Source organism: Rhamphochromis sp. 'chilingali' (assembly GCF_963969265.1).
Source record: "Rhamphochromis sp. 'chilingali' genome assembly, chromosome: 12".
In the NCBI taxonomy this organism is placed as follows: Eukaryota; Metazoa; Chordata; class Actinopteri; order Cichliformes; family Cichlidae; genus Rhamphochromis; species Rhamphochromis sp. 'chilingali'.
The window spans coordinates 31,957,146-31,971,550 of NC_137939.1; the positions used below are offsets into that span (position 1 = coordinate 31,957,146).

A 14,405-nucleotide genomic window follows, 5' to 3' on the forward strand; every position below is an offset into this window, starting at 1 on the left:
GAAAATCATTTGTGTTTTTTGGTGTTTATATTATTTTAATATCTTATTTTTCTTTTGTTAAAGGTACTGAAAAGTACTCATGACAGCTGTCAGTGCTCAAACTTGCCCGCTCAGTAGTGACTAAATGCTGTAAATCCTCACATTTAAATGCTAAAACTCCTGAATGTGGGCATTACTTTAGCCACACTCACGTAATGGCTCTAAATTATTACCATAATTGATGTTTACCAATCTTCTGTCGATCGTTTACTTACTCAGCACTGCTGTTGAAATGAAGGACTTTTTCATTCCCCCTCAACAAGACATGAACGTGAGTTTTGACACAATGGGAATGCCACCTCAAAATGCTTCAGCCTTTCTCTGGAATTATTCTGCTTCTGACACATGTTCATGCTTGCATGTGTGACATAACTGCTGTCTGTGTTCATGCTGCTGGTGGGAGTGGGGTAAAGTGGATCTCGTGTCTGTGTTGAAACCGAAGAGTGGCAGCTGCTCCAACGTCTGCTGGAGATGTTTTGCTTCTTGTGGTCCGTGTGACACCGTGTCTCTGTGGGTTTAATAGTAGTCTCCGGTCCGTCTCTGGTTTCTGCATCTGGCTTTGTGGCAGTCAGAGGAATTTTTCCAGAGAATGTATTCTAAGAAGATCACATAAGAAAGCAAGTCTATTTGATGCCAAATTATAGTGTAATTTTTCTATTACAGTGCCTGGAAATTCAATTTGAATTAAGTTTATTCTTAATCTGCTGTCTCACAGAGTTTTCTCTGTCTTTGAATGCACAACAGGCCTTGGCTATGGGGGGATCCAAGAGCAAGTCCAAGGATGTAGGCCAACGAACACGCAGCCTCGATGGCAACCTCAGCTCGGGTGGAGGGGCTGGCGGCCACCACCTCAACTCCACTCAACAGTCCTTAACACCAAACCGCAGCCCTACTGTGGATGCAGGTCTCAGTGGGAATCAGTCAATGGCTAATACTGCAGAGCTAACGCTCTTTGGAGGAGTGGACAATAACAGTGTCACCTCTTCAAACTGCATAGCACGAGCAGGTGAGAACCTTCGCTGAGAGCTTTCAGTTTTACAGTTACCACCTTGTTGTGCTGGCTATTTAAACTGTGCACTCTGTATGCTTCACTTTATCAAAACCCACACTTTATCGTCTCACAGGAGGGGTGACGACCTTTGTGGCATTATACGATTATGAATCTCGAACAGCCACAGATCTGTCTTTTAGGAAGGGCGAACGGCTCCAGATAGTAAACAATACGTAAGTAAAACATTCACACTCCTTCTCTGTCGTCTTTTGGCATAAGTTATTGCTCACCGTCTGGTTACTGTGCTCTCCAAAATTGATGTCACTTGTCTACTGAAGACTTCTGTCTTTACAGTCAAGGGAAACATTTCCTATTCCCTATACTGTTGTTGTTTTTTTAAGTACGGGCTTGCTCTTTGACTCAATAGCTATGCAGTGAACCATATAGTGTAGTCATGCACCCCCATTGCTGCCTGCCTACTGACAAATTACTGACCAAGAAGGCAGTTTGGAACAATAGTGGATTATCATTGACCCGCTAAGCCAGAGATCTGGCCCATTAATGGGTCAAGGATACTAAGAATGCTCGAACCAATTCTAAGACTTGTTAATGTAAGTGTCAGATAGGCTTGTCCTAGTTTTCTGTTTGGTCAGGTTCACTGGATTAGTAAAGCTATGCATAGTTTTTTCTCTCCCTGGCCTCATTACTGTGCCTCATTCAATACACAGTAGTTCAAGTAGTTTAGGTTCAAAGCTTTATCATATGTGCTGTGCTGAAGTCTGTTTGTTCTGCGTACTTTGCTATTCTGCCACTGCTCATAATATGCTCTCTGTATTTCTCCAACGCTCTTCTTTTTCACCATTTCATCTCTCTTTCCCATTTCTCCTTCACAAACCATCACATTTTGATAGGAGGAAGGTGAACTGCAGGTTTGTGAAGCTTCTCTACGACTGTGTTTAAATCAACCATTTGTGAGCCTATGTTCTTTGTATCACATGAAGCATATGTGAAACTGATGCCTCTGCCCTCGCCCCGTAGCAGTTGGTTGAAAGCCTTGCAGCACTATCAATGGGAGGCAAATAATCAAAGCAAATAAACATATTGCTTTAAAATTTGACTTGTGAATATAGTGCTGCAAAGCTTCAACAGCTCAACCTCTCGTAAAGTGTAGCCTTCATGCACCATCAGCCTGCCTTTTGCAATATCCATATGTTTCTATAATTACTAGGGATGGGAATCACAAGAATATCATCCCCTGTTGTGATATGGCATGAGTACACTGACAGTAAACATCAGCATTTTTATTAAAGCGTGCAAAGGGTCTAGATGGAGTCCCTTTGCCAGTTTGACTTACCAGAATCACTGCTTCATTTACCGCAACTAATTATGGATCATATCAAATGAAAGAGGGTGAAGGGAACAGAAGTTAACTAACATGTGCTGATGGAAAAGAAACTCTCAGAGGGGAAACTAGCCGGGGGAAAGCAAATCAGAGAACTAATTAACTGAACCGACACGTTATTATATAATAATATTAATTGAATAAGGATGATAATACATACCCACACTGACACCACAGTGGTGTACATAATTGCTGCATTTTGTCATTTCAGGGATATCTTTTCCTCACTTACAGATATCAGGATGTATTGTAGGCGCATAGATCATGTTGCTGTTGTGTGCAGTAAATTATGATATTATCATTTTGTTAGTTACAGCGATTCCCAACCATAGTAATTGCATAACAGAAAAAGAACCTGGGCTGACTTTCATCAAGCTTCTCCAAGAGCCAAGAGCTGAAATACTACAGCTATTGCAGCAGTTACTAAAATTACAAAACAAACTCTATCCTTTCATTTATGGTCTGAGACACTTGATAAACAGCCCGAAAATTCACATTTGTGTTTTGGACTTGTGATGAGCCTTGGTAAAGCTGTGTGTTATCATTTCGTCTGTGCAGAGAAGGGGACTGGTGGCTGGCGCGCTCCCTGACCACCGGAGAGAGCGGTTATATCCCCAGCAATTATGTGGCTCCATCTGACTCCATCCAAGCAGAAGAGTAAACCCCTTTATTTTTTTTCTCTCTCTCTCTCCCTCTCGATGTGACACTTATCTGTCTTTCACCAAGTGCATGGAAAGATTAACCCTCAAACTTTGTGTTCTTTGGAGCTTTCAGTATTATTACTTTTATTGTGAATTAGAAATTTGACCTTAAAGGAATAGTTTTACATTTTGGGAGGTAATTTTATTTCATTTTTTTTGCTGATAGCTATGTAAAATTAGCACCAAAGCTACAGCGAGTTCACAACAGCTAGCCAGGTTCTCACTAAAAGTAGTGAAATACATGAACCTAACCATTTCAAAGCGACTACTGCTACATATTATTAGTTTGAAGTAATGAGGTCAGTGTATGTGGAAAATAATACTTCAGCCAAATGCTTAGGCTTCTAAATACTTGATTTCAGACAGTCTCTTATACTCTGTGCTCCGTGTAAAGGTGGATGTCTATTATATGGTCATATCAGGCACACGGCTCTGGCTGTGAGGGCAGAAGCACCACCAAATAGTCAAGTCCAAGAATGCTGGAAATGAGTGTCACAGATCCCATTTAAAGCTCACTATGAGGCTACGAAAGTAGTAGCAACTGAGCAAAAGGACTAGAAAGAGCATAAAAATTGGGCTTGCTGGCAAGTGAACTTTGTTACTATTTGACTGTATTTGCCTCTGTTACCAGTCTTTAAGGTAAGCTAAACTAAGTGAGTGTCTTTGTAATGTAACACTGACTTGATCTTGGGCTTGATGCTGGGATGAAAGTCATTACACCGAAATCTTAAACTATCCATTCAACTCGCTGTAGCTCAGAAACCACTTTCTCTGCTAAACCTCTCATGCTAACCTGCTTGCTTACAATAAAACTCACAAACTAACTTTTTGTAACAACTTCGTTTCTCACCTTTGCCTCTTTCTCCATCAGTCATCTCAAACTGGCTCTAGAGTCCAGGTAAGCAGCTGTTGCACTGTAGGCACTTGTATGCACTGCATCTGGAATAACCGAAACCTTCTGAGACTATAAGCGAGTTCAGCCTCGATTTCCCATTCCCTCTCTTTCTCCCACTCATATCTCCTTCCCCTCACCAATCTGCTCCCTTGTGTCCCATGTGTTGTGTCTTGACCTCAACCAGGTGGTACTTTGGCAAAATCACACGCCGCGATTCTGAGAGGCTGCTGCTGAGTTTAGAGAACAGGAGAGGGACTTTCCTGGTGCGAGAGAGTGAAACCACCAAGGGTAAGTTGAATCACAATTGAAACTGGAATACGGTGAAGTATCTGAATGACTTAGTTAATTTGTTCTCTAATCAGAAACTCCCTGTAACTACTATTTTGGCATTGATCATCAGACTGTTCGTTAAATATATCTGGTCTTGGTCGTAAAGTAGCTCTAAAAATGAAAGCTGTGCCAGCATCTACAACATTACTTTCCTTACTTCCTTACTCAATCGTATTTAAACATCACCTAGATATCCTTTTTAGATTTTCTAAAGTGTAGTTTGTGTACAAACGGATCCCTTAATCTGTTAAAAAAACTTTGAACAAACAAAAACATTATTGCTTCTGGAAATTGTAAGAAAGCTATAAAAGGTAATTCACCACAAGCAAGAATCAAGAGATTCTTGCTTGATTTAGCTGATTTAGCTGATTTAGCTGATCTTCCCACTAACTCATCCACAACACAGTTTTAAAGGGATATGATTTGCATGTAGATATACATCAGTGTCGGATTGTTTTGTTTTTTTAATATATTTTAAATAAAAGTGTACTGAACTGAAAACACAGAATCATACAATATTAATATTTAATGTGCTGTAGGAGAGTTTCTGATTGGAGCTCTATTGTAGGTGGAAACACCATCAACATCTGTTAGTTTGCAGTGCAGTGTTTCCAGTTTTTAGTCATACAATAACTAGTTGAGGTGTTTCAGGCATGCAAGCTGTGTACATGTACTTTTTGTTAAGACAAGGAAAAAGTTAAAAGCTTGCCTGCATTTTTTTAGGATCTGTGATTGTTTTTCTGATTTTAAAAAGTGTTTTTTCAAAGCACACTCATCCCTATCGAACAAAACTACTCCTGAATCAGTGACTTCTGATATCCTTCAAACACCAGCCCTCGGCTTTCTCACAAGTTTTCCTTTATGACAGAGTATGAGAAAGAGTATTTGTAAATGTAAAACTTTTAGGGCCTGGGCATGTAGATTTTTATTTTTAAAACCAGTCTACCAGGGAACTTTTTTAAAAAATCTCAGAAACATAGTGTGCAGTTATTTTTACACCTCTTCGTGTATCTTTCTATGAACTTGTAAAATGTTCAGATTTCAAAATGAATTTTCTGTTCTGTGACATATCAGACTAAAAAGGCACCGAGGAGAAGAAAGCAAATTCTTTCTACAGTAAGGCAAGCCTCCGTGCTGCTCACTGTGCTCCCCGCTGTGCCGTGTCAGTCATGTGGCAACGTGGGTACAGAAGAGAAACAAATCAGGCAGATGGGAAAAGGTTGGATGTGATGCCTGTGGGACTCAGTGTAGAGAGATGGTTCTGATAGGCAGCTACTCTGATGCTGCTGCTGCAGCAGTAAAATAGTCTCTTCGGGCTCAGTCAGTTGTGTGTATATGTCGTGTGTACACACTGGTACATTACAGGATTACTGTTATGGAGCAGATATATGGAATCTGGAGAGACTGAGAAAAGATTGAAGGTAGGGAGAGATAGGCAGAAGGGGAGTAGGTGGGTGAGCTGGAGCAGAGGCGAAATACTGGGTGAGTGAGTGAGACAGAATTAGGTCATTGTGGAGCTGAGGCTATACAACCACAGGCCATATTGCCCAGTTCAAAAATAAAGAGAAAGGCTAGGCATCGCCTTGGGCCAAATCTGTGATTCAGACTGTTTTTTGGTTGACCAGCACTGCCCTCTGGTGTTGCAATGAACACACTGCCCACAAAAATGGACTCCAATTACTCTTCATTCTGAATGGCAAATGTTCTGTTACTTTCCACCAGGTGATTTAAAAGAAAGAACACAGATTTAACATCATTCGATGAATCAATGCTATCAATGTCTTTGCTACTTTGTGTTAATTGGTTATCATTTTCCCCCAGGTGCCTACTGTTTGTCTGTATTGGATTATGACAACACAAAAGGGTTAAATGTGAAGCACTACAAGATCAGGAAGCTGGACAGTGGAGGCTTCTACATCACGTCACGCACCCAGTTCAACTCCCTACAGCAGCTTGTCAATCATTACCGCAGTGAGTTCAGTGCAGACAAAATGCTTTTTAGCTTCCCCAACAGAGTCTTTAGTAATTACACAAATGAGCAGAGCGGCTCTAATATTCATTCACTTATTCTTTTAGTTAAACCTTTCCTGTGTTTCCTGCCCATTATTTGCTTTACCACTGACCAGCTTCACAATCTTCCCTCCCCAGAGCATGCTGATGGATTGTGTCACAGCCTAACAGACATATGTCCTGTACTGAAGCCTCAGACTCAGGGCTTAGCAAAGGACGCCTGGGAGATCCCGAGAGAGTCTCTCCGTCTTGACATAAAGCTTGGACAGGGCTGCTTCGGCGAAGTCTGGATGGGTGAGTCAGGCTTTATTCCTTTAATGGATATTCAGTTATTTTCTCTGGTCACAGCTATTGTAAGACCAAAGTGCATAAATTATTTTAGCGCTGCATGACTGAAAAATTGCACAGCTATAACTATTACTGCTGTAACTGATAGCTGATTCTGATTAGAATATTATTGCATGATCACTGTTGATGCCAGGGAAAATAAAATGCCAAACGTTTTAGAAATTTGGCCAATATGCCCTTTAAATATGCCGACGTCACTTCTGGAACATTTTCAGTGTGGCTGCTTTTTTCAAATTGTTCAGTAGATCTTTGTTTCTGTCGCTTTGCATTTTTTCAACTACAGTGTGCAATGAATCTTCTCCAGTGTATGAAAACAATGACCTGTCAGTTAGAATTTCATTTTGGGAACGTGGATGAACTGACAGGGAGGCAAATTAAGTGTAATGGAGGTTGGTGCTGGTGCGACCACAAAGCTCTTGTGTTTTCAGGCACACCCAGGTAGGCTCAGGTCATACCTACTGACTGTCCTCCCACAAATGTCTTAAGGCATAACAGTAGAAATCAGCAATCATTTGTCTTTCCCTTTGGGGCAAATTCATAGTGAAAAAACAGGAGTCTTCCATTTGCTTGAGCTCTGACTAATTACTGGAAACTACCAGTAATTAGCTTTTAAGCAGAAATGTTTTGTTGTCAGAAAAGGATGGTCATGGAGCAACATTTAAAAAAGCAACCATATACAAGACTGTCCAGAGGTGCATTAGAAAATTATTTAACACTTAAATGACTTCAGTTTTAATGGGGGAAAGCTGGAGTTGAATTAAGTTCTAACAATCAATACTAATGTTATACTAATAACATTTGTTTTTAATCAGGAACATGGAACGGTACAACGCAGGTGGCGATTAAGACCCTGAAGCCCAGCACCATGTCCCCAGAGGCCTTCCTGCAGGAGGCTCAGGTCATGAAGAAACTGAGACATGAAAAGCTGGTTCAGCTTTACGCTGTGGTGTCTGAGGAGCCGATTTACATCGTCACAGAGTACATGGGCCAAGGTCAGCGTGGGGTCCTCACTTGGCCACATTTAAATATTTTTTCAGAGTACATTTTTTCATTAGTAAATGTAAATAAACATGTGTTGTACTTAAAATATTATTTGATTATGACTCATCGAAATCATATTTCTAAGTCTAATTAAAAGATGGACACGTCTTAAAAAAGGGGATGTGATTAAGCAGAAACAGCCAAAAATTGAGCTAAACTATGATGTGTTTACTGCCTGGGAAAAAAGAAAGTTCTAGACAATGAATTTATTTATAAATAAACATCATTTCTGCATACATTTTTTTCAAAATTTAAAATGAATTTCAGGAATTTTATAATCTCAGTGGTGATTAACTTATTCTAATCCGCACTAACAGGTAGCCTACTGGACTTTCTGAAAGGGGACATGGGTAAGATGCTTCGCCTTCCCCAGCTGGTGGACATGGCCTCACAGGTCAGTGCAAATAATATCACGTTTTATTATTTAATTGTTTGTTACTTTTCTGTTATAAAACAGAGATTTGCCCCTTTCTTAGATTGCTTCAGGGATGGCTTATGTCGAGAGGATGAACTATGTGCACCGTGATCTAAGAGCTGCTAACATCCTGGTGGGAGATAACCTGGTTTGCAAAGTGGCTGACTTTGGTTTGGCTCGCCTCATAGAGGATAACGAATATACTGCCAGGCAAGGTAAAAGCATAAGTGTAAAAAAGACAGCATTTATTTTATCATGCTGTTTCTCGATGTGACACAGTAGCCTTTCTCTCTTTTTCTAACACCAGGCCAAATATAGAGTATTTCAAAGGCATCACATATCTAGTTGGATTTTGTTTCTTCACTTTTGTGTAAGGAATCAGTGATTTTGTGATGTCACAGCTGTTGAACAGCAGGAAGCTCTGCCAGTTGGTTTTTTGTTTCAGCCTGTTTACAATGATCTAATTTCAGCCTCCTGATAAACTTGTTCTTTTGCAGGTGCCAAGTTTCCCATCAAGTGGACGGCCCCTGAGGCTGCGCTGTATGGCCGCTTTACCATTAAATCAGATGTATGGTCATTTGGGATCCTACTGACTGAACTGGCTACTAAAGGCCGAGTCCCATACCCAGGCAAGTATAGATAATTTTGTTTAAGGCTTTATTATGGTTGAAGGAATTTGAACCTCAAAACTTAATGCTTAAAGGAAATGTATGTTTATTTTTTCCCTGTGAGAGACTAAATAACACATAAAAAAATCAATCCTAAAGGTCATTTGAGATCTAAAACCACTGGTGGGCAGATAATCCCAGATTATAAACCCACAGTAGGGGTGTCAACCTTTGGAGGTTGTTCTGAGGATCATTAACCCACTATTGGTCATTTGACCTGGATAACCTACACAGACTGTGCATTTCCTAAATTTGGTAACTGTAACATTTTTGGCTTTTCAAAAATATTCACAACCCCTTTTTAAAAAAAAGGTCATCCTGTTTTTAGTAACTCTCAGGAGTCCTTCTGTTTATGAAGTATGTCAGTTTCGTGGTCTCTTCATAGTCAGTGTTTGCTGAAGGACCAGCCACAGCTTTCAAAATGCTGTTAAAGAATGGAGAAAGCCTGCATTTGTTTATGATGTGATTGAATTCATATGTGGGTTATATCCGAGGCCTTTGTTGACTATCTAGTCAGAATGGAAAACTCCCACCAGCTCATCCTTAATAGTACTAGCCCTAACCAGATTCTTGAAAGTGGTCATCTGCATCAGTTAGCCCACCTACCACATCCATCAAGAGTCAGTCTTAGTTTATATTTATTTTTATTATTATTATTTTTTGGCTCGCTCCTAATGCTTCATTGTATCAATCTTATTGATTTGTGGTCGTGTTTCAGCGTTCCAGTTCTGGAATATCGTGGCACCAGAGAATAATGGGTTTCTGATAGTCTTGTGTTTTTATAAAAAATGGGAAGACTGTAGAGTTTGGCTGCTTCACAATAAAAATAAAAAGTGTAACCACTAGGGGGCATCAGTTAGCATGCACTCAGAAAGGTTTCTGACTGAGTGACCTGAAAGATTTGCAAGACAGCCATAATAAGAGCTGGTTGACTTCTCTAAATGCTCTGTGACATCATACAAATATGAAAAAGTTAAAAATGTTGTGTCTTAAGAGTAAGTGCTGCTGTAATGTCAGCCCTTAGGAGTTTTATTAATAACTCAGTGAAAGAAAATAATTGTAAAATATGCATAAAAATAATAAAAAGATCAGAATACACACTTACCTAATAATTCTGTATTCTGTGTATAGCATAAAGATGTCTTACTTAGTACTCCAACTATGGATATAGTTTTTCAGCTGCATACCTTTCATAATGCTTTATTTTCTCTACCAGGTATGGTGAACCGGGAGGTGTTAGACCAGGTGGAGCGTGGTTATAGGATGCCGTGTCCAGCAGAGTGCCCCGAATCCCTTCATGAGCTGATGCTGAGCTGCTGGAGGAAGGAACCTGAGGAGAGGCCAACTTTCGAGTACCTGCAGGGCTTCCTGGAGGATTACTTTACCTCCACAGAGCCTCAGTACCAGCCAGGAGAGAACCTGTAACCAAGCTGGCAACATATCTGTGCACACAGTATGGATGTGCATAACTGAGCATGTGCATCGTCTTTAAAGTGCATGGATAATTGTGTATGGGGCGGTTGTGTTTTTTGGGGGGTTTTTTGTCCAGTGGGGCAAAGAACTGACACATATTTGGGTACAATCATTGATTCTGAGTGACATCAAACCAATCAGCAAAATCCAGTCTTTCCAAAGTCTCTCCAACATTTCCAGTTTGAGAGACTGTTTTCAAGGTATGGTATTATTTTTCAACAACCCAAAACAGGCAAAGAGGTGTGTCTGCCTTTTATGTGTTTGTAAGGTGTCCTAATAAGCCTTCCTCGTGGGTTCTTCCTATGTTATTTCTCCTGACTGATCTTATAATTATCACCATCAATTACACAACATGGCCTACAAGACAGCATATCAGTCAAACATGGGTGGGTGTCCAGAGAGTTAAGTTTATTGGTTACAACAGGATGTCTCTTTTCGCCACATTTTCTTTGGGATCCCCTTCGAAACGCACACGCTCAGACGCCGTCTTCCATTTTTCTGCTCAAGAAGCATCTATGTGGTACCAACATCAAATTTTAAGATATTATCGATCTCTTTAAAAAGAATTTGCTATTATACCTGGATTAACTGGAAATTTTCTATGGTAATACTTCAGTTTTTAGCACCACACTTCCCCTGTGCAACATTGAGGCTTGTTTCTGGATTGCTGTGAGATTTTGTGATGTGAAAGTGATGTGAAAGTCTCTTTCACCAGCTGGACTAATTGAGTTATTGCTGTGACCAACGTACAGCTCAACGCAAAGAAGAAAAGAGGCCGTCCCTGTCTCTATTTGCTAATTGTGACTTTTCTTAATCTATAAAGATAAATGGCTACTGATCACTAAAGATCATCTCAGGATGGAGAAAACAAGAATTCTTCTGTGAGGATTTTTGTGCCAATGAAAAATGTCTTTTTTACTCTCTTCTACTGTGTAAAAGTGTATTTTAATACTCCGGACTTTTCTTACAATGAAGCTTGTGTTATCTAAACAGAGGTTATGCTGTTCTGTTCTTCTTAAAGGATAATCCACTGTTTGTGAGATCCTGCATCTGTGTACACTTTTGGATCACAATTGGATCACCAGCATGCATTTTAATCTGTAGATTTACTTTCAAGCATTCGCATTAAAATCAGGTGAATGTCCCCGCGCAGTTCTCAACTTCATGGATATGAAGACGATTTTTAACCAGCAGTAGTATTTCACTAATGAGTGCAAGTTTTCGGACAATGTTACACTGGAGATATTGTCATTGTGTTCTTATTGAATATGATAAACGAGCAGCAGTATGGTTATGCCTCCCTGATGCCTATAGGAGGCAGACTACAATGCTTTCCCAGGACCACGGTGGCAGGTATAACAAAAAAAAATTGGCTTCTTGAAACCTAATTGTAAATATTCTTAATGATAATATTTGTATATATCTTTATAATTTATTACTTTAAAGAATAACCCAATTGTTTATTTTGCTTTCTGGTACGTTTCTGGGTTACATAACATCTTAAAGTATAAGATTAATCATAGTTGCAACACTTCTGAGCACAGGTATGTTTCTTGTGCACGTATTTCTGTGAAACCTTTCTCAGATGAACATTAACGTGCCAGTTGTTTCTCGCCACATACTGATAATCTACCAGCATCGATGCTTCCCATAATACAATCAATACCACAATGTTTACATCGTGATGACCTTTAGATCATTTTGATGCTGCTATACAGGCTGAGAAATTAGCAGGTAATCGCGTGTCATTCTTGTCAGACATATTGCTTTCATGAATCTGTTTGACAGTGTTGTGCTGCCACCTTCTGTTGTTCCTCGAGTGGGCTCTCCAGCCGGGATTTCCCAAAGCACTGCTGGTTAAGGCTGAGTAACTCCACGCAAAAGGATGATGCAGCTGCCATGAATAGGAGCTTGATATCTGTGTTACATCTGCTGTGTTGCACGGATAAAGAATGCAATGGCCTGCAGGTGTAGTTGGGTTGTTTGCATCGTTCCCTTTTCCTGCTGTCTCATTGAATGTTTGAGCAAAAATATGGATAAAGTGCATGAAAAAGATCATATAGTCAGTATGCAGCCTTGCTAATAAGCCAAGGACATTTCCTGTGGGGTTCTGTGGGTCTCCTTTCTGGCTATGCAGATATTTTAAAATCAGTGATATTCCTATATATACTCTTTTTCTACTGTATCCAATGGGAATTTTCTCATAAATAACTCTTTGTTAAATCCTACTGATTACTGTTCAAATTTGAATAAAATTTGTATACTGCCTATGACACGCGCTTTTGTTTATTAACTGAACAAATGCTTCTTTAAAAAAGAAAGAAAAACATACTCACACAAAGCAGTAATGTACACAAAATACTTGATTATCCTTTTCTAAGACACAAAGGTAATCTTCCATTGACCTAGAAAAAGATTTGAAAGCATATTTATAGCGACATGCAACGAACAGTAGTGTCAATTTTTTTTTATCTACATATAAATAGTCTAATTACAAGACTTTTGCATAGTCTTTATTTCTTCATATTTTGTTTCCAAGGAGCCACATTTTTTCTTAATTTTTAAAGTGCTTTTAAGCAATAGTTCTTTCAAAGTTTTTCTCTGCATATCTTGTCTGGTTTTTCACTCATTTTCAGTCTAGTCCTTGTACCTGAATATTTTAAGAGGAATGTTTTTTTGTTTATTGTGCCACTTAACAATGAGCTGAATCATTCAAGCCTAAAATAGACGCCTAACTCACGGGATGAACCGGTATTGTGTCTACACATAACAACTTGACAGCTAACCAAAATTGTATCTTTAGGCATTTTGTTAGTAGATTCCTGTCACAAGAGCACGTAACTTGTTCCCATTTGTTTAATTGAATCAATGAAAAAATACCAAAGATAATACAGTTTGACAGGCATAAATTTTTTTGAACCAGCAATGTGATTCCTGAAGATTTTTAGCAAAAAAAAGAAAAAGAAAAAAAAAGGCATATCTCAGTATGGTGTACAGTCTGTCTGTACAAAAGGTGAATGGTATCTAAAAGTCATGTCCTTAAGAAACTGGAAAAATCCCAGCAAAGAACTGACACTGGACCTGAGATATGCATTTCGCCCTTCAGTGCTTCCATCTACTGTCCACTGAATCCTCATCAAAAACATGTCTTACAGATGCATTTCAACCAGTGGTGTTGGGGATCTTCTCAAAATTGTTAGAAATCTGTCATCTAGTCTGATTGGCAGTGGCTTCATTGTTTCAGCTGGAAAATGATCCCAAACCTGGATTCAACAACAAATAATGGAAGATTATCAGCCTTTGATTGGCCTCCAAAGGGCTCAGACCTCAACACTACTGAAGTACTAGGGGGTCATCTTGATAGACAACAAAACATCTATTTATGAGCTTTGAATGTCCTTCAAGAAGCCAAGAGAATTATTCCTAATGACTACTTAAAGAAACTACAAGACAGCTTGCCTGAGAGAGTTCAGGAGAGTTAATCAATAAAGGTGGTCATACTAAATACCAAACAAGTCACAGTGCACCATGGACAGGTCGCCAGTCAGATGTAGGGCTAACAGATAGAGTCAAATAATTAAGTAAAATAATTTGATAGATATAGCACAAGAAGCTTATTTCGCCTGCTCCCGTATACATACGGAATGAGAATGCATATTTATTCCGTATGCATACGGATTCCTGTCGCAGTCGCCAAGATCTTTCGAGTATTTTATATATGGGGGACTATGTAGCCTACATTATCCGTGCCATTATGAAGTAATGGTAGAAGTTGTAATTAATGTATTTTCAAGTGTCCTTTTATTTGTTTCTTTTCCCTTGTAAAAGAGAATAAAGTAGGAGTAGAAAGTTGGAAATATTCAAGTTAAATAAATTGAGTCCAAGTTCTTCTTTGACATTAAACATTGTTTCACGATATGGTTGCTCTATGCATTTTCTTAACGTGTAAAACCCACTGATGACATGTTTCACAAGTATAATTGGATTATTATTATTATTGTTGTTATTATTATTATTATGGCAGTATTAACATGAATACTGAGCTGTGATCACAGAACGTGTCGTCCGCGTGCATCGCCTCACAGCTCGTCA

The 14,405-nt window shown here is 39.3% G+C and overlaps 1 protein-coding gene across 1 annotated transcript in view; it reads left to right on the forward strand.

The window, feature by feature from the left end:
- src (v-src avian sarcoma (Schmidt-Ruppin A-2) viral oncogene homolog) overlaps positions 1-11,457 on the forward strand; it is a 29,304-nt gene extending 17,847 nt beyond the window's left edge. The window contains exons 2-12 of the mRNA XM_080899857.1: positions 784-1,045; positions 1,164-1,263; positions 2,991-3,089; positions 4,213-4,316; positions 6,180-6,329; positions 6,507-6,662; positions 7,529-7,708; positions 8,075-8,151; positions 8,234-8,387; positions 8,670-8,801; positions 10,057-11,457. Coding sequence (XP_080755983.1) covers positions 793-1,045; positions 1,164-1,263; positions 2,991-3,089; positions 4,213-4,316; positions 6,180-6,329; positions 6,507-6,662; positions 7,529-7,708; positions 8,075-8,151; positions 8,234-8,387; positions 8,670-8,801; positions 10,057-10,265 — 1,614 coding nt within the window. The 5' untranslated portion in view covers positions 784-792 and the 3' untranslated portion in view covers positions 10,266-11,457. The remainder of the gene's footprint in view (positions 1-783; positions 1,046-1,163; positions 1,264-2,990; positions 3,090-4,212; positions 4,317-6,179; positions 6,330-6,506; positions 6,663-7,528; positions 7,709-8,074; positions 8,152-8,233; positions 8,388-8,669; positions 8,802-10,056) is intronic.
- The last annotated feature ends 2,948 nt before the right edge of the window (positions 11,458-14,405 follow it).